General features: G+C 39.8%; 1 protein-coding gene across 2 annotated transcripts; it reads right to left on the bottom strand.

Moving 5' to 3' along the window:
- Positions 1 to 218: 218 nt before the first annotated feature.
- On the bottom strand, positions 219 to 23375 carry LOC104147829 (5'-AMP-activated protein kinase catalytic subunit alpha-1). 2 transcript variants are annotated; one of them, XM_068925054.1, is made up of 9 exons: positions 23180 to 23375; positions 15789 to 15930; positions 11974 to 12067; positions 10849 to 10993; positions 8895 to 8982; positions 7800 to 8024; positions 5077 to 5563; positions 4522 to 4648; positions 219 to 3442 (listed from the first exon to the last, which is right to left on the bottom strand). In XM_068925054.1, exons 1-9 carry the CDS (start codon positions 23307 to 23309, stop codon positions 3198 to 3200), a joined length of 1683 nt encoding a protein of 560 aa, XP_068781155.1. In that variant the 5' UTR covers positions 23310 to 23375; the 3' UTR covers positions 219 to 3197. The 2 variants fall into 2 exon arrangements, with proteins under 2 accessions (XP_068781155.1, XP_068781156.1); XM_068925055.1 differs by lacking the exon at positions 23180 to 23375 and adding an exon at positions 17000 to 17231.
- Between the last annotated feature and the right edge of the window lie 212 nt (positions 23376 to 23587).

The following is a 23587-nucleotide window of genomic DNA, read 5'->3' as shown; positions in this document are numbered from 1 at the left end:
GTTGGTGGCAGCTAACATCCATAACTGGGAATTCTTTGGCCCATACACCGGGCAATATCTTGTTCCTTTAATGGTCATGGTATTAGTTATTCTATTAATTCAACCTTTTTCTCTTAATGTCACTTTTAAACATTAAGTGTAGCAACCATTATATATGTCAGAAGTTAGTATACAAACACTAGAACTAGACAGCATGCACACAGCTCCAAACAAGATGGTTAAGTATTTTATGTTTACTTAAGTTTTGAAAGTTTAAAAAGTCATACAGTTATAAACAAGCATTTTTGCATTCAGCTTTGTCCAAAAAAAAAAAATCAACATAGGAAGTAGGCACATCTTTGTTAAAGAACAGGACTTCATATCTTACAATGGTAATCAACTGGTAAAATAAATGTCCAAGTCTGTATTAAACACGCATGTCAAGACATATGTGAGAGTTTAAATATTGCACCAAGATGAATATATGTTCTTTATCTAATGAGTTATATTGCATATGGACAATCAGACATATCCATCTTTTTGAAAAGTTACAATACAAAGGCAAGATAATTCAATGTACGCCAACTGGAGTCAGGTTGAGAATTCAGAGTAATGTACTTGACCAATTTGCATATTTGCATAAGCTGTCCCCTTACAGCCCTGCCAGATTTCTCAATGAAAGTTTGTTTCACAGCCTACTGGCAGATACTAATATGTTGCCTAAAAAAGGTCTGAAAGGTCAGTAGGAACATCTGCAGAAAGCAGTTTCAACACCACGACCTAAAAAGCGTAAGAAAGTTGTGCAACAAACAACTGTGCTGAATTCAAATAGGTTGTCAGTCCCCCTTTCTCCCTCCCCCACCCAGTATAAAAAGACGCAGTTCCATCAGAAAACTTCTGGCCATCAAAACTGATCATACCAATAAAATTTACCCTATTTAAAGCTATGCATACAGTCCATTCCTGCCAGAAACTTATTTTAACCTCCAGCTCCCAGGACAAATAAAAACCATGGTTGTCTTAAAGCACAAGAGGGCCAAAAAAGTATATAAGTATTAAAAGCTATTTGCACCTTGACACTTTGCATTTGTGGTCAGCATGACAAATTTGCAAACCAGGAGCAGATATCTTTTAAATATTTAGTCTAACATCTGCAAGAGACAGCTTCAGTGATCCCAAACCAATTCCAGATGAGGATTTACTGCAATAAAAAAAATCTGTGCGCGTTATATTTGTACAAGTGCAATATTTAACAATTTCAAAATAAAGGGTAACAAAAAGGATCACAATGATTTCTTCAGTACATCAGAACCAAGACTGAAAAAGACTCAAAAGTAGAATTTGCAGTTGGTCCCTCATGCTGATTACCTCAATCCCAGCAGTATAAACGCAAAGCTTTATCTAAAAGAAAGCTCTCCATCTTGGGATACAGTAGTATAACCTTGCATTACAGGGACCATATGCAACACTACTTCAGCACAAGGGATTGAAGTCTTAACTTGTACCTAGGTACTAGACAGACCAGGCAATTGCCTAGTTCAGAATGCAGTTATAACATTCCCTGGGGCTTAAACAGTTTCTTCAGATTCTGTGCATGTTCGTAACAGATGACTACCTGGACTAAAAACCAGCTGTCCTAGGTTAAACTGTTCTTACAATCTGTAGTTAGCACTTTGCCATGGATGAACTCTCCGTCTCACTGAAGTCATCAGCAAAAATCCCCATCCATCTCAAGAGTCCAAGTTTCACTCTATATGTTCATGCCTTCATTTCCAGTCTGTAAGTGCAAGAACAGTCTCTGAAACTGAGTAGGGCATGAAGTTTATTTTGAAGAGAATCGTTGTTCTTGAATGCAAGACGAAGTATGTTTTCTGGCATACACTTCACTGTTTAATGTTTACATCCATTAGTGCTAGATGACAAAGGAACTGTGGATAAATACATCCAATTTTAGAAGAGATTTTAAATGCTTTTGTGCAAGTACTAGCTATGATTAACATTTAGGATCAGTTTTCTTTCTGAAACACCGCAGAAACTTCAAATGCAGAAACATTTATGTCATCGGGGATTGTAATCTACTGTTGAAAACTTTGCAATATTAGCACTCAAGTTATTTGTCATGATCAGTTTTAAGTATTCAACTGATCAGTTGCACTATTAGTTTCTCAATTTCAGTGTCAAATTTCGCTATAAAGGTGGCTTGAGAAAAACCTGACCTATGTTTAGTTTCAACTGCAAAGTGAACTCTATACAGTATATGCTATGTTGACTTGTGATATAAACAGCTGTATCAAAAAGTATTAACATATTTAAGAAATTGTCAATTTTAGATTCTGGAATAGCATGGAGGCTATTAGGCTGTGCTATTACTACATGCACATAGCTCTGACGAATAACATTCTCAGCCTGCAGTAGCAGTGGGGAGCTGCTGGGCTGACGCCACGGTAAGATGAGAGCTAGTCAGTCTCTACAGATCAGGAACTTACTGACAGTTATCCACAGAGCAACTTTTTGTTTCAACCCATGGGGTGCCAAGCCTTCTTCGTATGAGCCCCTTCCCACCACTGTGGCCTCAACTGTTCTGCTTACAGCCCACAGAATTTCCCCCTTAGTGCTTACAGAGCAGATACATGCATTACAAAGTTTCAACTGGCTGAATTGGCCAGCACATACCTTTGATCAAATCTATCAGTTATTAAAAATAGTAAGTTTCAACACATTAATCTTGATCATTTGCTGTCAAATGTTAAGGGGGGAGTAACAGCAGTTTTAACACATTACTGTTAGGAGATAATTGATAGTTCTGATCAACTGAGGCACAATTGTAGATGGTGACCAACGAGACATATTTCAGTCACTGAACTAGTAAGTGTACATTTACTTACAGTGCAGATGTATGCATCACCAGCAAAAAAGGTCCTTGTGACTTGAATGTTCTATGAAGCCTAATGTGCACTCAATATAAAAAGTTATGAACATCGCCCAAAGGGCATGCAATTTCCTGTACCTGTATTAAACTACTGGACAGCAGACGATCAGAATTCACTCCAGCTTCAGAATAGCATACCTAACTGCCCATAATCATTTCAATCCCTGTGCAAACTGCATTTTGTGGCTAGTTTTTTCAGCGCCTTAATTTAACTGGATTATAACTGGAAGCATCTGACTATGATTTAGGCATGCTTATTGCTGTAAAAGAAATAAGCCCATCTTCAAAATTATTGTGCAAGTATTTTAATAAGATTTGCACACATCTCAAAAAATTCTATTGTATGACTCCCTGGTCTTGGAGTTAAGTCAGCTGTAGAAGAGTCAACTGAAGAGGTCACTGATGAGGTAAGGGATGTGTCTGCAGATTTTCCTTGTGCATCAGCATCTGAATCCTTCTGACAGGATCTATAGTTGCTCACAGAACCTGATCTCTGCGGAGTTGCAGTCCCAGACTTTGCTTCAGTAATTTCATCTGGGGGAAAAGAGGAGATAAATTAGGTATCAATATCAAATCAGTCACTGGAACAGCAAACATCTTCCCCTTCTCAGACTTCTAATCTTGTTTTTTAAATCTTCATGAATACGTGAAAAGTTTCTGCAAACTGTATACAGTTGCTACAATAAAAGCTTATACATACTCAAGAGCACTAAAGCAGATACCCCTGTGCAAGTTATTCCTATTCCTAAGTTACCCTATATCCTAACTATGATCTAAGCTATCCTCTTATGCAAGCCATTCCTTTGCTCACAGTTCCTTTGAACTATGTTCCAGAGCTATCTGATCTAGTTCAGACCAACAGTACTTGACTTTTTTTTTTTCTTTTAAAAGAACTAATTTCAGTGGCTAATCATTCTACTGCTTCACTAGTTCACTTAACTCATCTTTAAGCTTAACCTTATGATGCTATCCCTGCTTATAATTAAGTAAAATAGTACTTCGAACATTTTGCAAATCTGCAGATGCTTTTGCTACAATTTATCCTCCACCTCTGGCAAATTCTTCCTTAAGATATTTTGTTCGGGCTGCAAGGACTTAAGTTTTCCTCCATTAAGAGGAGGAAATACTTCTGTTTTTACAAGTAATATTCTGCTGAAGTACTTCCATTCTTGCTTTAAATACTGTGCATTAGTTTGACACATTAGTTTGACATCCACTTGGCACCAAAATGGTATTTCCAAGAGTAATTAGTGAACACAGGAGGGATTGCCCTTTCACAGCAGTAGGAGGTATTTCAAACTACAATTAGGCAAAAGGAACACAGCACAATTAGCTATGGCAGAGGAAAAGGAACCTTAAATTGCCTTCAGTATTGGAAAAGGGTTGTCAAACCCACATCTTGGATCTTGGGTTGTGTTTCCCCAAGAGTGGAAGCCTTGGCTGCAGCAGGCTGCCCTCCCCCAGCTGCACAGCTCTAAGCACTCATCTGTCCTCTAACAGCGATGGAATTCATCCCATACTGTAGTAGTCCCATTCAGGAACGTGATTAGACATGTTTACACTGAGAATGACTTCCATTACAACTGCAGTAAGTTATGTAAGTCTTGACATACCATCAATGCTACGGAAGTCCAGTAAGTATGTCCTACTGTCCACCTGATACAACTGTAGACTCATTTTAGAATATGCGCTTGTCACTGGATTCTTCCTTCGAACCCGCAAATAGTATGGATTTACAACCTAGTACAGAAGATATTTGAGTTAATTTCTACTAGAACTCCTCCAGAAAAAGCACTGCATATGCTTCCTCTCCACCTCCATTTCAACTCACTGGTTTCAAACAGGTGATTTCAGGTCTATCCGAGGGTGGTTTTTTTTTTGGGGGGGGGGGGGGGGGAAGAGGGGGGACATTGCTGTGTTGGGGGAGGAAAAACCCACAGCCCCAGTAAAAAGGTTAGGCACATCATCAAGGCTTTTCCTACCAGGATAAAATTCCCACCCCAAAACCGTTCTTACACAACGATCTAAAGCACAGTCAGAATAAGCACAGGTACATCAGATGATCTGCCAGTATGGAAGCAGAGAATATAATTATTCAAACCTCTAGGCTACCTATGTCACTCAAAAAAGTTGACTGCTGTCTGTTCTAGGATCCTTTACTCTCTTACCTTCCATTCATAATCCAGCTGTTTAATTGCTCTACAAACTTCAGCCATGATATCATTTGGTCGACTCTGGCTCCGTATTCCCAAATGCCACTTAGCTCTTCTTACACCTTGGTGTTTTGACTTCTGCGGATTCAGCTCATCAAGAGTATGTCGAGGACGTGGAGCTTCAGCTACTAAGAATGGCACTCTCTCAGGGTGAGGGCGAGACAGATGATGATCATCAAGGAAAGAATCCGGTGGGCTTGTAGCCAAGTAGAAGTCTTTGGCCTCATTCATTATTCTTCTATTGTCTATAATGAGGTGATAAGCAACTGCTAAAGGGTCCTGATGATTTCGGGTGTATAGACAACTCAATACTTCATCTTCAGTGCATTCAAACTTCTCACACACTTCTTTTAAGGCTTCATCATCAATCATGGTTGAGCTATATGATGGGTCTTCAGGAAACAGGTATTTGGGAAGGTCCTGCTTAAACCATTCGTGTTCCCTAAGTTTAAAAACAGAGTCTGACTATGCATATGAAAACAGGCATTTTTAGTATCAGATTCCTTTGAAAAGGAGATCAACTTTGGTAAGAAAACAGTATTTTTAGTTTGTACAAAAAAATCACAGGTGTTAGTAACATTTAAACTATTACATCATCTAGTTCACCCTAAATTATAAGGGCCCCCCCATGCAGCACAGACAAACCAGCTGCATGTTAAAGCAGCTGGCAATTTCTGCTTTAGGGAAAGCCAAAATCTTGTAATGAGGTGAAGATAAATATTAGACATTTGCCAGGACGCAGGAGAAGGGAAAAAACCTATACATTCCCTGAAAAGGGTTAAAACTACCCGAGCTCCTAAAATACTCTAATGTAAAACTCAACTAGCTTTTTACATTTTTATATATATGTATACGCACAAACTACCACTTCGTTTTAACAAGTTTCCGGCTGAAATTCTTATGCTACACTCATTCAAGTAGTTGTGCCCCCCCTCAGTGCATCCCTAATAAAAAGAAGAAATAGTTAGGCTGAATAATTTCTTTGTAGTGTTTGGACAAGGATTTTTGAACATTAAGTCACAGGCTCATCATTTCTCATTCAGAGCATCACACAGCTCTGTTCAAGAGTTACAGAGTAAAGGGAAGACTATGGAAAAATCAGCCTATACCTCTTACTACTGAACCCATGAACTAGTATTCCTAACACAGAAAAGCAAAGATATAGAAGATATTAAATACTTAGGTTGTCCAATCCCATGATGAAAAAAGACTAGCTTCCATGCCTAGAGTTATCTGCTTAACTAGCCAAAGGATATTACATGACACTATTTTTGCAAGTAGTTAAACCTGCGGCAAGTTTTTTTTCCCCTACAGACTTGAGTTTAATGATCAAGAAGCTCTAACATTCTGGCCCTCAGAACATGCCTAGCACCAATCTGTAGCACAAAAGGCACTTTTATCAGTAGTGACCAGTTTATCTGGAAGCAGGAAGAGCTTTTCCTGTATCACCGCAAAGCACAGGACTGTTATCTGATCCCAGAAGAATATTTTAACTTCTGTTCAGTGTTGTGGGTTCTCCCCTTGCGCACATGCGAACCCTTAAACAACTAGGGTATTCAATTCAACTAAGAATTTACCCTTTAAACTGTGAGGTGTCATAGTCTTAGGGCTAACAGCACAGAACTGCTTAGGATCCAAAATCCACCCATGCTCTGCTACCAGTATTTTCCAACACCTTTTTCACATCACTCCTCTTCCAGACTTACTCAATACTATTCAGGTAAGCTAAGTTCCTATCTGCCCAAATTTTATAACACTTAGTTGTCACAGCACATGGGTATTTTCTGATGGAAGCTGTAGAAAAGTACTTTCCACTGTAATGAAGTAATATAGGATATGCATATCACAACATTTACTGTACTACTGAAAGAATATGACCATTGCTAAATTCCTGGCCTCCAACCCTCAGGGAGGAAGCATTTTCTCCCCAAAAATAGAATATTTTAGAGCTGTCTTAAAAACCTAACTCAGCTACTGCGTGAGGTATATAGCTTTACCAGTTACCAATTTTCTTCTACCCACTGTACACCTTTCAAACTAGTCACTCTCTCCAGCTTCAGAATCTCATCCTGGAATCTAGAACCCACAATGGCTATCTGTAGTTGCAAGTTTCAGTTATCAGTTTTCTATGTAGTAACTGTCATTCATACTCAGATTCATGCCATGGTTTTGAAGCCAGAACATAAAGTCCTGGCTTACACATGGAATATTTACTGTCTCAACAGATGTTTTTTCCAAAGCCTGCAGAAACATGAATAAAAGTAATAGTTGTTATATTTAAAGAAAAAACAAAAGTTCCCCTCAAACATTTAAAGTACAGAATGGTGGTTCTGAACAGCAAAGAAATCTTTCACCCAGAGAACTCAATACAGCACAGTTCTTGCAAACCATTCTGCATATAACAAGGTGAAGTTTTGCTAGAGCCATCTAAGATCTAGAGTTTCTCAGAATTTCTATATGCAATATGAATTTGTTTGATACTTGACATTTGTTTGATATTTGTGCGTACTTCACCAGCCACTGGAGCGCAGAACTGTCAAAGCTAAAACCCAAAGTCAGTTGAATTTTTCATCTCAGATTAGAAAACAATGACAAGCTGTATGAATAATTTCTCCATTCTGCATATTTGCATTGGGATCACTTTAGCATCTGCGATCAGACATTGGTTAGTGCTTTACCTAATATCTCTGATTGTTGCTCTCTTCATTGGATCCACCTGCAGCATGTGTTTCAGAAGACTAATTACAGATGGATTCAGGTACTGAGGGGTATAAAAGATACCGTCACATATCTTCTTAAATAGCGTTGGCACGTGATCATCATCAAATGGAAGTGTTCCACATAACAAAGCATAGAGTATAACCCCACTGCTCCAAATATCTACTTCTGGACCTGCATATAATCTGGGAAAGAGTTAACTATTAATGACTTGTATTTAATACACTTCAACAGATTTTTTCCCCCCACTTGCTTACATTATAGTAGTTAGAAGCACATGAGCTTGAGGTAATTAAAATCTACAAATAACATTTCACTTCACAATTCTATCCTATGCCTCCCTAGAACCCCAGTGTGCTTCCCTTTCAAATATGAGAGAAGAGCTAGGGTACAGATGCAGAGTTTTCCTCTGCTGTGTATAACCCCAAATGTAATTTAAGACACTGGCAAACTGAAGGAAAGTTGCATCTACTACCAAGAAAGCCGGCAATGTTATGCATTGCACAGATTACACTCAAACAATAACAACAAAGTCCCTATCCCTCAAGAACTGGGAGGTTGGAAGTGTAAGGTAAGCCAATAGAGCAGGACTTGACATATTTGCTATCCTGCTACCCAGATAAAACTGATTTTTGGCCTCTGATCAGCAGAGGAGGCTATTATGGGGACTGGACGCAACAGATTTGGGAATCATGGAGTCTAAAGAAAAAAGGGAAGTTCAGGCAGAATATTTATTCTGCACCAGTTACTCCACTGCTACTCAATTCCACAGCAAACCTTTGCCTGCAATTCTATCTGTGCAGGAAAAAAAGTATTTTCCAAGATCTGAACCACACAAGTTTTTAAAACCAACTCAAGCACACTGTACACACTGGATTTTAGGCCTTAGACATCAACTTTAATATTATACTTAAATATTTATCATCAAAAGTTATCAATGGAACCAAGAGTTCTCAGCATCAAGCTTGTCGACTACACTAGTTTTGTACTGTTTAGCATTAAGCAGCAAAATGACTTAAGTACATGCACACATGTATCCAATATAGAAAAACTACCTTCCTGAAATTACTTCTGGTGCAGCATAGTTAGGGGAACCACAGCTTGTTCTTAAAAATTCTCCATCTGACATCATATTCGACAGACCTGGAAGTATATGAGAGTATCCGCTAAAAATTCAGACAGCAAAATGATTTCATATTGCATATACCACCCAGAACAAGTCACTAGTACTTTGAGTTAGAAGGTTAACTAATTTTCCTCAGTTAGGAAGTACAACTGTTTGGAATTACTGAAATATTTATGTAAGAGAATGCTGTATGACCCTGCATTTAATTTACCAGAAATATGACAGTAACATCAGTCCATTATTGCACACAACTGAGGAACGTCTGAAAACGCACATTCATTCCAAGACACAAAAGAGGTCCAATTTGGATTGTACAGGTGTGATAGTGAACAAAGTTGCCCTAAGGAAGACGGAGCAGCACAGCAAGATAGAATTCCGGTCGTTAACAAAGCATCTTAAAAAACACATTTGCTTTCAAACACCAGAGCGGAAGACGCTACCACAGAATTGTCTAAAATTCTGTAAGGAGACATACAAATTAAAGGAACTGTCGAGGGCAGATAACTTTGCTTTGGAGCAGGTGACAAAGTCAAGATCCCCTCACAATCCAGACACACAAGTTGCTCAATTGGTTGCTGCATCACCGCAGTTTACTCTAGAGTCTGTTAGTGATAAAGGAGTACTTTAGAACTAACCAGTCTCCATTCATCAGCCCTCAGCACAGTGTCTGTAACCTCAGCAAAGAATTGCAACTTCTAGCATAGCCGTGGAAAATGTTTCCCAGTTTTCTCAGTATGTATGACCAAGATCACTCACCACATGCCAGAGAACACTTACGAGTTACACCCTTTTACAGGGGTTAAAAAAAAAAAAAAAAAAAAAACACCACTACAGATCAACTAGCCCTCATACTCTAACATACAAAAACTTAAGTGAAGCTCATTTAATAAACTAGTTGCGATTACTTGAATGCAACAGCTTTGCAAACATTTGATTAACGGGAATATATTTTGTAAGTCAGTGTACTTCATCTGTTCACCAGACAAGCATTTTACCCAAAGCACTTTCTACACAGGAGAGAACCGGTAGGATTCCCAATCCCCATGTATTTGAACACCATTCCTTTAAAATAAAATACTTAACATCACTTAGCATCTTTCATTAGGGACCTCAAAATGCTTTGCAAGGGCAGGTATTATTCACTATGTCTACAAGAAAAATATACGATTACGTAGCAGTATGGATACCTTACTACGCTTATATGGTCAGGTTTCAGGTTTCCTGTTTCAGATAGTTCTGAGAATTAGCTACCAGTCTCTTCAGCAGCTGTATATAAAACAGCTAATATACACAATCAAGCTTTCTGACTAATTAGGCTGCTATATAGCAAAGAGTACAGGAGTTTAACAAACTGTTCTTACTTTACCTTCCACAATACACCTCAATCATATTTCTTAACAATCATATCACTTTTTAAAGTGAATTTAACAGTTCCATAGGAAGAATAATGTATTTTACTAGAGCAATGTGGTTCTTAAACATGAACTGCCCTTGCGCTCTACTTCAAGAGCTGAGCATCTGCATTTTACAAATGGAGAAACAGGCAATAAGAGAATCAATTAATTTGGTAGCAAGTGGCATAGTAGGGAACTAAGTCTACTCAGCGCTTCAGAAGAAAATATTGTTAAGCAAGACCGAACTAGGCAGTTGACAATTTCAATCAACCACAGAAAATACTTGACTTTAAAAGACAGCTTGAGAGGAAAACAAATTCTTCAGATGTGCAAGAAAACCATTTTGTTTTACACTCCTGTTCCTTAGGTTCATATGTATATCCCACCAGCAGGATATTCAAGTATCCTATTTTATTTAAAATTCGGTGGTAATTAACAGCATCTGAATAACACCAAAAGAGTGATCAGCTATAAAATAACAATGCTTACCAAAGTCAGCTATCTTGGCATTCATGTGTGCATCAAGCAGCACGTTTTCAGGTTTCAGATCTCTGTGTACTACCATATGCCTGTGACAGTAATCCACACCGGAAAGGATTTGCTGGAACAGACGCCTACTCTCCTTCTCATCAAGCTAAGACAGACAAACAATTTCAAACAACTTTAATTTGAGACACTGAAAGATGACTTGTTTTCCCATTTCTATGAATTAAAGAAAACGTTCCAATGAATTAAAGTCATCATTTACAGTTTTGATACTTTATGCAGCAGATGAGCATATATGTCTTTGTAACAGAAGTTACATCCTATATTACTTTTTAATATCACAACTTTAAAATGACTCAAATAAATGATATCCACCGACTCAGGAAGTCATTACAGTTTCTCACTTGTAGTTCTGAAATTCTTTTCGCAGATGCCATATTCTCAGTAATTAGAAACACTAGCAACCCAAACATCAACTTTTGTCTAGCTGGAACATTGACAAACTTTGATACTGACAAACTTTGATATTTAAGCAGCGTGCAAGATTTAAGCTGGCAAAAGCTGTCGACACTCAGCACAAAGACAGAAATTTTAGTCATTTCTTATGCTTCTATTAGCAGCTATCCTCAGAGCTGTCTAAGCACTTCCTATGAACGTGCCCTAAAGTATCCTGGCCAACTTTGACTGGATTAAGTAATTAGTTGTTAGCCTGAGCTCTCTAGATGGTTTGCCAAAAGCAACTTTAAAACATTCACAGAAACTATCTCCTAGTAGAACAGGTAATAAGAACAGAACATTGGCTTCTCATTAGTGGGTTATATTGAAGAAAAAAGTATTTAACTACTCAAACTGAATACATCTTCACCCATTTGGTACACAGTAATTTTAGTTTAGCTTTTAGTATCATTTTTTATTTCAGTGGAAAAAAACTATAATGAGAAGTTAAACAGAACAGATTCCAAATGTTTGTGAACATCCAACTGTTCTTAGCTTCAGAAAAAAGCCTAGTTGCAAAAGTATCTTTAACTGCCATCAGCACTGTAAAAACCAACCTTCACTTAACAGGAAGGTTAAAAAAAGCAGCTACAGAAGGCAGCCATTGATTTGTAGCACTGGACTACTTCTTACCCTTCCATTTTTACAGATATAATCGAACAGTTCTCCTCCTGAAACATATTCCATCACCATAAAGATGTCCGTTGGTGTACTGATGACCTGGTACCTGATAAAGGAACATATCCGTTAGTTAAAGTTAGGTAAAACCAGCATGTTATGTGAAAAGCCAAACAAAATTATACTTTTAAAATTTATCAGCCATCAAATTACAGTTACTGTAATGAAAATATTTTCCAGAAGCTACTTTTTCTCCTTTCACTATGTGATGCCTTTGTTTTAACAACCAGCAGGAAACGTGTACTTGCTGCTACAGTGACTATCCTCCATACTTTTAGAGTCACTGCACTACTCTTAGCCCAGATGAGTTCTACAAAATTATTTACACTGCTGCCTCATACACCTTATCAGTGCAGTAAGGAAGGAATTTAAGAGGACTTGGCCAGTGTTTAAGAGCTACACACCTTTCAATCTAATTAGGTGATAAAGCTGCTGTGCCATGAATATAAATAGGGTATTTCAAGACTAGAGGAAAAATATTAATGACGCAGAGCAGTTTGCTTTTACAAGACCAGCTAAGTTAATCATTAGTATTTTAGAGAGTATTGACAGCACGGTTACTGGATTTTTTTCGTTGTACTTCAATTAAGTTTGAAAAAAGGTGGAGAGTTCTGAAATGCCAGTTTATGGCTAAGCTCCCTAATTCAGTACTTTTCATACATTTTCTATATATCCTTACTTAGAGGACATTTGATATTTCCCCCTTAGAGCAGCTGCTCTAATGATGGAATTCTAATGGAACCAAAAAAATAGCACACTGATTATCCTTCAATGAAAATTTAGATACTATTGAGAGGATAGAAGGTGATAATTGGATGAAAATGAATGTTTTGAGGTACTATACTTAAGGACGCCAATACCTTGGTTATAAGAAGTGACTTCACACATAGTCTGCAGTTCTGCAGCATTCTCCAAAAGGTTGATTCCAAGACAAAGGAGAAAGTAAACATGCTTCAGCTTGCCCAGACAAGTTACTCTTCAACTACACTGAAAGCAATGACTTCAGACTACCCAGATGTATGCATGCTTGTATATATGTACATGTACATATTTCATCAGCTCAGTATTAAAACAGTTCAACGCTCCAATAGTCTAAATACTACCCTGAGGCCTTTATCAACATGGGATCTCCAAAGCTAGCTTTATCTGACAGCTTAGACCAAGATGCTTTATCTTTAATGATTTTCTCTCAAATAACTTGTTTGAAATTAGGCCAAGGTCATAGGAAGAAGGAGTACCTTATGTACTAAGGTCAACCGTATTCTGAAGCCATAGCTAAGATCTACTGTTACAGAAATAATATTTTAATCCTTTTAACTTTAAAAGTCACAGTGCAACCCCATTTCCAACAGCATGACTCTTAATGACTTATCCCATAGTTGTGAAATCAATGAGCAACTGTCTACTTTACAGTTAAGATCTTCACAATGATTTCCATCCTCTGAGTAGTGAGACAGAATTACAGTACGCAGTAAGCATCTCGGCATTCACTGACGAGATTCTGTACCTCACTTTTCTTCCTGCTCTTCGAAGACTCAGCCATGCTACTCTATACTGTTAGAGTCAGTTCATTTTTCTATTTACGGAAAAGGAGGCTGTGAAATAAAACAAAGTTTTGGATCCACCTATAATATAAATAAGGCGGTCAAACTGTACAGCACAGGCAACTGGAGCGCAACAAGCGCATTTCTGTACAGGAAAATACATTCTATTGCTAGAGGTCAAGACTAACAACAGGAGATGCTTCAAAGGTTGTATTTATTTAAAGCATGGGATGGAAAGAGAAGTCTTAGAGAGGCTTAAAATGGTACTTATTACTTGCCTATTTATTATTTGCTTATTAAAATATCGCACAAAGTTTTTAATAAGCATAGCAGTGTTCTAAATTAGACATAGCGTAACCAGTAAAACTTAGGCTGAAGAAACTACAGGACGACGAAGGAAAATTCCATTTACCTTTATCCTAAATATCCTGAGCTGCTATCCAGCAGCTCCCTAATCTAGTTCCTCATAGCACAAGTAGTGTTTATAAGTTGCCAGTCTACCAGCACAGTGGTATCAGGTATAGCTCAAGTGCTATTTACACACAGACTAATAACCTTTCCGCTTTGAAAATACAGACTGATCAACTCAAAAATGGGGGATCCACTAACTTTTGCATCATATCCCACATCCTGCCCCCTCCCTTATACGCAGGAAAGATTTTTCCCATAATTCACTAGGAAAATAACAGTCAATTGAAACCTGTTGAGCTGACTTAACAGCCTGGCAGCACTAGAAGCACATATTACTGTCTCCCCCTTCCTGGTACACCGGCACTCCCTTTCTTGTGCTAGCTACCGGTCTCTTCTTTGGACTATGTGAGCTCTAACTTGCTAAAATGTCATAGAACTAACCTCAAAAAACTTTAATTCAGCCTGCTTTTCAGTAAACTAAAGCTATTTCAAAGCAGATGCACAAAGATCAGGGTAACATGAGAAAGTGGGAAGAGAATCACACAGAAGCAGTCTGTTTTGGGACAACAAGCTAATTCAATTGCTTGGGCAGTCATACCTCTGTGTTACTGGACATCGTCATTAGCACTCCAGAGTATCTACTCTAGAGATCCTGCAGTGGAGTGGAGATATTCAAGAACAATCCTGCACTGCGGCTGCTCAGAGGTACGCCATGACAATTCAGGTGCTCACACTTGAACCAGAAACGCCGCTTCAGAGCCGTTTCGAACCACATAAGACCTTACTACCAAGAGTTGTCCTGTCCTCACTCTTCTTTGGCCGCATGGGCAATTGTGCGGCCAGACAAGTCAGTTCAATGCTCTTCAAAATTTAACCCATCAAAAAACTTAGTGAGATGATCCGACACAATCTGCTTTAGCTTCAGCCTAAGAGTGCATAAGGGCTGGTACCAATTTAAAGGAGTGCACAGGGATGGTATCTGTCAGTAGCAGTGTGGTCTTGAGACAGGACTACGACAATTGCAAATCTAAAAATCAGACTCCACTGTTCAGAACGTGGAATTCACCCACACTCGGTGTGCCCTACAAGAAGGGCAGTTTCACTTTACAGGAAACAGAAGTCAAATCAGTGACACCTACGATTTATTTCCTCAAACCAGAGGGAATCTACTCTAGGACATATTTAATTGTACTCTGAACTCCACTCATTAACTATTCATTAACAGATGTAAACAAGTACAATGTAAATACCATATTTAGATAAGTGCTAGCAGTTATATTGAATGAATTCTGAAATTTCTGGTCACATTTAACAGAAACCACACATCCTTAATTCAGAAAAATCTTCCAGAGCCACCTACATTGAACAAACATAATTAACTAGCACAGAGCTATCTCTTCCCGCCTGGGGAAAAAAAACTTCCTATAGAAATGCCCTTTGCAATCTTGCTCTCAATTCAGCTCCTGAGTGGGGGAGGAGGGGAACACACCACAGATCAAAAAAACTAAATAAAGAACACAAATCACCAACTAAATACAATACTAAATACTACATACAGAAAGATGGATGTTACTAGAAGTCTGTCATACCACTACTCTCCATATATCTGCCTAAAGAATCAGCAGCTCTCCGCCCTGCAGAGACCAAGTTTTTGAAAATACAACATAATGGGAAGTTGCACAGTCAGAAGTTGGCTACCTTCCTAACAAGATTCTCTTAGTATTATTGCCCTCTAAATGTTTTCAGATGTTTCAAATCAGCAAGAACAAAAGAGATTACAGCTTAAGTAGATTTGATTATAATAAACAAACTTACAGTTTAATTATGTGAGGATGTCTGAAGAGTTTGAGGTTCTGAATCTCCCTGCGGATTTTTCCTACAACATCAAGGCTGCGAATCTTCTGTCGATTCAGGATCTTCACTGCAACTTTGTGCCCAGTTAACTCATGTTTGCCAACTGCAACGAACAAGGAAGCATTTAGTCACGATTTTCAGCTGCTCCCTAGGAACATTTATTGGATCATTTCAATTACACTCAAGAAATACCACAATTAAGACTTAGAGACGCACATATCCCCATTATCTTGGCCTAAGCTGAAAACTAGATCATGTGTCATTTCTTCTACCCTATTCCAAATTCCTCGCACAATTTTATAGTTAAAAACAAATTGAAAATTTAAGGATAAACCTTAAACCTAACCCCCAGAGGTCTTGCAGTGTTACTGCATTTTTGCACTAGTCCAAAGCGGTCTGTATCCCAAAATACTGCCATCCTTGCTAGTTAGGGAGACTATTCTCTTGCCCTGTATAAGTTACTCCAAGCTTCTGGCTCCCTTGCTAACCAACTGTGATACTCTTTTTGAAGCCTGCAGCTCTTACACTCAACACCTACAAGCACTGCTCTCGCTAAATAAGTCAATGGTTCTCTTCCACCAAAAAGGACACTTCAGCAATTACTCCGAATTACTGCTAAGAGCATCTGATCACAGCTTGCTTGGAAAAATGATTATTTATCTTTACTTGGAGCATTCTGACCCTACATAAGCTCCACATTCTGCACGTTAAACGAGAACATCATACCAGAACTGTTTTATTATGTAAAATACATGGCAAAAGCTATATGAAATGCAAGAAATCAGTAGAATCCAGTAGCAGTTATGCTAAACAAGGCAAACACGCAGCCTCTCACATACCTCGATTTCTTTCCCAATGGAAAGTTAACTGAAACTCTCCTATAACAGAGGAACTGGAACTGGGTCTAAAATGTTCTAGACAGTTAAACTAAGAGGCTATCTGGTTCTACTGCTCTTGACTTCCTTAATTCAGCAGTTGCTATTGGAACTAGCCATGACTAATTTGCCATGAACATTCTCCTTAGCCCCCACATTAGATCATAAATAAGCCACGAAGAGCATCACTTCCACTGATAAGGAAATATTTGCCACTTGGATTAGTTTTTGCATGCAGTGATTTAATACTACTATCAACAACCTTTCTAAGAGTTCAGCAGCCATCCTGCTTCCTACCTGCTAAAGGCAGGTCAGATTCAAGGGACATCTACTACATGGTTCATCCTTGTCCTCTTCAGTGGACTTTGGTAGTTTACCTCTTTCCTATGCTGAGCTGTCCTCCCCATGCAATTTTTTCTTATTAGATATTAATTGCCGGAAAACATCACAACCTCCTGGAGGCAATCAGACATGAAACGTTGACATAGTCTTCAATAGCAAGTTCCTTTCCACTTGTACAGGCACCTTGTAAAAAAAATTGCAACTCAGCCTTTAATTTTTGCTTTTCTAAACAGCACTGAACACAGTACTTGCTCATCTGGCTGCCTCCTATCACTTCAAAAGTGAACCAAACCCCAGGCTTCATGCTTTATTTAAAGTATATCCATCAATGTGAAGTTGGGATAAATAATTCTAAAGAAATTCCAAAGGAAGAATGCATTCATCTGCAGAGTCTTCAGGGATTTTGCATTTTATTGATACTTTTTAGAGTGAAGCTAGCATATCTCCAAGCACTTATCTTGCTTACAGGAAATAAAGCCTATCAATCTGCAAATCTAACTTCCAACATAAGACGCTCCTGTTGCCTTTTTCCTCTAGACTGATCTAAAAGGCAATGTAACTGAGAAGAAATGTCTGCTCTTGGCAGAGAGGCAAAAACAGTGGGTACCAAAACCAATAACCAGAGTGATATTTCTTCAGACCAAAAATGATAGCTACTGTGTAAAATAATGCAATTAGTCTAAATTGCAGTAGGGAAGCGTCTAAGCCATGGACCACCCAAAACTCTGAACGTTCAGCTGCAGTGGTGAGATGCTTTTTGTATCTCAGATTAGAGAAAGGCTCTGAAAGTCAAAGAACACATCCTGAATCAGAGGGGCTACTACTCAAAAAGGGCCACAGAACTAGAACTCTGGACAAGCATGTTCACACTGCTGAGGAAAGCAGGACAAAGCTAACATTAATCACAAGTTCTAGGCAGACCACAAAGCCTGAGTAGGTGAGTACCCAGAACATTCTTCCTGTACGTGAAATGGTTTAATGATTTGCTTTCAGCCATAATTACAATTAAAGCAACATTTTATTGTGTTTTTTTTTTAAATTCAAAAATTAAAATAATGGAGGTTCAAGAGGAACCCACCTAATGATCTCATCTGTATTCAAAATCTAGAGAACCATGTTTTGTCAACAGAAAACACTAGGAAAGTTACTATTGTTTATGAATTACATCTTTGTCTATCAACAACATGAGCTAGGGTAAGCCAAAAGTATTTCAAAATTAATCAATAGGTAAGTTAAATTTGACAGTAATTAACTTCCATTAGTAAGATTCAGCTTCTTATAAACTAACTAGAAATCATTTAGACATATGAATCTGCATTTTCTTTTGGTTAAAAGAGTACCAAGTTAAATACTCTTTTATATTTAAGCACCATATCTACTTGAGCAGTTTTACAGCTTAGTATATATGTATTCAAATTCTTACATTGTGTTTTTAATAAAAACTTATTTATCAGACTATTATTGTTCCATTTTTGATTTGTCAGACTATCTTACGTGAAAACTGGAACTTAGAACTCAAAAACTATTATAAAGTCATTTGTAAGACTTGTCATATTTCCTTTCTCCACTTTTAAAATGGCTCTACCACTTTGCATTGTTGGTGTACTATCAGATTAGAATTTGTTAATTCCAAGGGGAAGAAACTTTGAAAGATTGCTATGGTTTTAAGTTAAGTCTTCATCTGCATGCTACAAGAGCTTCTTGTGAGATGAAGCAGTTAAAGGTATCCGGTATCAGCAAAATAGCAGTCGTTTACTGGTAACAGACTGTTGGCTATTTTTTAATTCAGCAAAGTGGAATTGCAAGCAAAACCTCAGATGATAACATCATGTAGAGTCTGTAGAAAACTAAGAGGAGCGTGCTGTCTTGACATAATTTTGCCTATAAGGGAGAAGACTCACAAATTAAAAGAAAGCAATCCAAATATTTAAATTACTCATCCTAACCCTCAACCTGCTATCAGTCCTGCAAGAAAAACATTGCAGCAGAAGTTCTCTTCACATACCTGCTATTTATTCTTGGTAATATCAAGTGCCTTCAAGGTTTGCTATGGCTATGCACAGCACCAAGATTTCACAAAGCCTCTCAGTGACAGAGTCTCAAAGAAGCAATAACTTGCTTTGACTGTTTAAGCACAGAAGTAACAATCTATAAACTCAGTTCGGCAGGTCTTCAACCACAAGACAAATCATGAGGCTATTCTAACCAAATATGACATTCTTATGAAATTCTGATACCAGTCATGAAATCCGTAGAAGAAACCTGAACAAGCATACGTGCTGCAAAATCAAATGTTTCTGGCAGAGGCCAAAAATCCAACCTTAAGCTCAGGAGAGAGCAGTCAATTGAGACTAAAGATTAGTGATAGCGTGTCACAGGCGATTATTTTTTCACATGTTAAAAGTCTAAATCCGGCACACCCTGTCCTTAAAAATGAGCTAAGTAAGTCTTTTTAACCAATATATATAAAAAACATGAGTTAACACTGTGCAAAGGCATACTGCTGAACAACTACATTAAACAGCAAATTGACCTTCATTGTCCCTTTCTCTAGTATCTTATCACTACCTTGATCAGCAAGGACTTTTGCAACAGTTTTCCAGTCCATACAGATAAGCATTTTTAACTAGTTCTGGAGTCTGGAACAAGTATTGCTGTACCTTTATAAACTTTTAAAAGGATCTTCATTCGCTCTGTACAAGTCATTGCAAGTCTGACTGCTCTTTCCTTTATGAAAACTAAGTATTTGAAACATCTGGAAAAAAGCTTCGCATTTTGTTGTGGCAGGAAACATCAGCAGTTTTTTTTTTTTAAAGAAGAAAACACAGATCAAAAGATTGAAGAGAAAGCTAGAACAGGGTAAAGTGTTCTACACTAAACTCTGTTAAAAGTTTAAATAAGACAGCGCTTCACAGAACTGGTTTAGATTTTCAGTTCTCTTTTGTCTCAGTTTTCCATGTCTGTGCTATTTCAGCTTTACCTGGATACTGCTAAGAAAAACCTTCTCCACAAACACGTATTCGAGGCATGGTCAAATGAATTAATACAGTAGTTGATTCAGGCTAGTATAGTCAGATGAACAGTTAAACTGGCAGAACTGCAGGTCAGTAACAATTATCTGCAAGGGTAAAAGGGTTGAGTAGCACAGTGAATTCACCTGATGGCTCCCTTGATTGCAGAAGGCCTTTAACAATTATTATGCAAAGCACTGGCTCTCCAGCCCACCTTCTGGGGCTGCCACGGCTGTTTAAGTTGAAATATCCACTTTCAAGAAGCCATTGGCCTGATCCCTAGATCACATGTGGAGTCAAGGAAAACCCTAGCTGAACAAGTTTACTCCCGTTTTTCCTTTTATGGTCAAGCGATGAATTCACATCAGAGTCACCAGTGAAGGTGAGCGTTGAGAATTACAGGAAAATGAGCAAAGATATGCTTTTAAATAAATAAAACGTGCTCAGGAGGAAAGCCAGTTAACCGTAGACAAAATAATGCCCTTCATGAGGTACAGGACCAGAAAGATAAAACCAATACAGTACATCCAGGAACAAGATAAACTTAAATACTTTATATATGTAAACCAAGCATTAGTCCACGAACACAAATGCTTGCTTCAAGTTGCCAAGTAAATTCCCAAACCACTCAAGAAAGTATTCATTTTGCAGAATGATGGTTACATTTCACCAAAATGTTGATTTCGCCCCAAAGATAATATGTGCCGTCTTCACATGATCAACAGTTATGAAGCACCCCAAAAGAAAACTCAACTTCACTAGAATAAGACACAGATAAAAGAGTATTATGGAAAAAGCAGTAGTAAAATCGGCAACTGTACTCAATTTCTAATTGTTTCAGTAAAGCAGATCATTAGTCCTTCAAGATATTGTTTATATTTAATAAGATAAAAACTAGGAACAGCTTTCGTTAATATATCATAACTTTAACAGTAGCTCCACCAATTGACCATCTTCCAATGTTTCAACTTCAAATTTTTGCCAATACAGATAAGAGCAAGAGCAGAAGTGCAGTGTCACTACAGGACTCTCTGAACTGTAAGAGCAAACATATCAGAACATTTATGGCTATGCCAATCTTAGTTTTGTGCAGTGCATCGTGCACAAAAAGAAAACAAAAACAAAAAACAACTTAGACTCCTCTTCTCCCCTAAACCATGCAGTCCCTCAACGAGGCATGAAGTAATCTGACGTCCGAGTCCCTTCTCTCATTTCCTCTATACTTAAGGCGAGGATAATTTCTCAAGGCAGGAAACAATATTTCAGCTGCCTCTGGGGTCACTGCTCCAAACTGCAGTAGTAAAACTTTTGAGCCGCCCTCTTTCAAGATTGCCTTATAACGGCTTTACTCTCAAAACATTTGCTGCTGCTTTCCTAGGTGTTCTTCGAGCCAAATGCCTGTCCATCTTCTATAACATGTAACACCTCCTTCCTAAGGAGCGAACACCAGGTAGAATTTCATTCTACTATTACTGGCCCTATGGCATCACTGTTGCCATTTCTACACTTCATGAGAGAGGGAAGTCCAACCTCTTCACTCCCTCCTGTTCACGCATCCCAAGAGATATCAATATTCTGATCCTACTTCTCAAAGGAAGAATTTAAGCTGAAGGAAGAAAGATAAATTGTTAACATAGCAACAGATCACCAAAGCATCAATATTTTCTCCAGAACATGTGAATACTTGGGAGAGCTTGTGGAGAGACAGAAACATCTACACTGAAAAAACATGCCATGTTAAAGACCAGCTAGCACATGAGATGCAGCAGGATGAGCTAGTTTTGCACTAATGATAATCATGAGCAACCCGCTGGGTTAACCATAACAATTTTGACTTAGCTGAGAAATACAACCTGAGTCTAGCTTGAGCCATCTGTGAAAAGATATCCTCAATTTGCATATACCAATATTTGAACAATTCTCACAAACATTAAAATGGTAAGAATCGTATAAGCTAATGCAGGGTTTTTCCCACCCATGATCAATGAAATCAAGAGATTATTTAAAAAACAAAAAACTATTTCTACTAGGCTTCAAATTTGCTGCATGGTATCTACAGCCTGGGGGAAAAGTTGTTTAAGTCTGAGCTGAAAAAGGTTGACAACCGCTAGTCAGCTGGATTTAGCACAAAGTCTTTCCATGCCTGTGTGCCAGCTGGGCTGCTAGTTAGTCAAATGATCTCAGGCCCATCCTTTTTTCATGCTTATTTCTCCTTCTGCAAAGCGAGGAAGCATGCTCTCCTTGTAAGGGAAACAAGCATCAGTATATCTGCAGCAAAATGTACATGTACAGGCAGCTCAAGAACTGAACTCCCTACTTCCATTGCAGACACGGTAATATTTTAAATAAAATGCAGCATAATTACAGCTTCTAGGAATTAGCTTTCAAAAACACCACAGAAAAAGCTATTTCGCCTCCAGTGATTACTTCCCAGTGGAAAACAGCAAGCGTCACCCAAAGAGAAATTCAGCGACACTTCCCTGAAAAACGTTTACACCATAACAGAAACTGTTTCCACAACATCACGGCCGGCAGCCCGCGCCCCCTACCACGTTAGGGCGCCGCCCCCGGTGTCCATTCCGCCGCCGGCGGTGACGGCTCACGCCAGCCGCCCAGGAAGCGGGTTCCTTCCCCCCACCCCCGTTCGCAGACATCCCCGTCGAGCACCACCAGCCCTGCAGTCCCCGCGGCTCAGCCCGCCCCACACGCTGCCCCACACGGCGGCACAGCGGTCCCGGGCGGAGAGAAGGGACGGACGAGCCGCTCACGGTGCCCGCCGCGGGCAGCGCCCGGCAGCGCCCAACGGCTCCACCCGCAGCCCCCCGACCGCGCCGCGCCGCAGAGGCAGCCGGAGCAGGGCCGCGCCGCCACCCTGGCCCCGCGGGCCCGCCCAGGCCTCAGCGAGCACCTGGCTCCGGCCCAGCGGGCTGCAGGGAGGCGGCAGGCGGGCGGGCGGACGGCCGCCAGCGAGGCCAGCAGAGGCGGCCCGGCCCGGCCCGGCCCGGCCCCGCCGCGGCCTCACCGCCAAGAGCGGAGGAAAAGACCCCGCTCCTCAGCCCGACACGCCCGCTCTGAGGCGGCGCTGCTCCCGCCGCCGAGGGGAAGCGGCGGCCCCGCCGCTCACCCTTGACTTTGCCGAAGGTGCCGACTCCCAGCGTGTCGCCCAAGATGTAGTGCCCGATCTTCACCCGCCCGTGCTCATGTTTCTGTTTATCCGCCGCCGCCATCTTGAGCCAGGGGCCGAGTTTGCGCATAGCGATCGGCTGGGCTGGGCGCGACGACGGGGGGGAGGAGCAACCGCACAGCGCCCGCCCGCACCGAACCCCGGAAGTGAACCCGGCACTTATCGGCTTCCCCGCCTCCCCGGGGACAAACCATTGCGGCTCGGGGGTGCTGCGGCGGGGGGGCGCGGCCCCTCCGAGGCGAGCCCTGCCCGCGGGATGTGAAAAACGGCCCGCGAGGACCACAGGAGCCGTTACAGGTATCCCTGGCAGAGCACGGGGCAGTCACCCGGCTTTGAAGCCAGAGGGCC

The sequence above is a fragment of the Struthio camelus genome, chromosome W (genome assembly GCF_040807025.1).
Source record: "Struthio camelus isolate bStrCam1 chromosome W, bStrCam1.hap1, whole genome shotgun sequence".
In the NCBI taxonomy this organism is placed as follows: Eukaryota; Metazoa; Chordata; class Aves; order Struthioniformes; family Struthionidae; genus Struthio; species Struthio camelus.
Note: the sequence above shows the minus strand (reverse complement) of the source record. Positions and strands in the feature narration are given on the sequence as shown.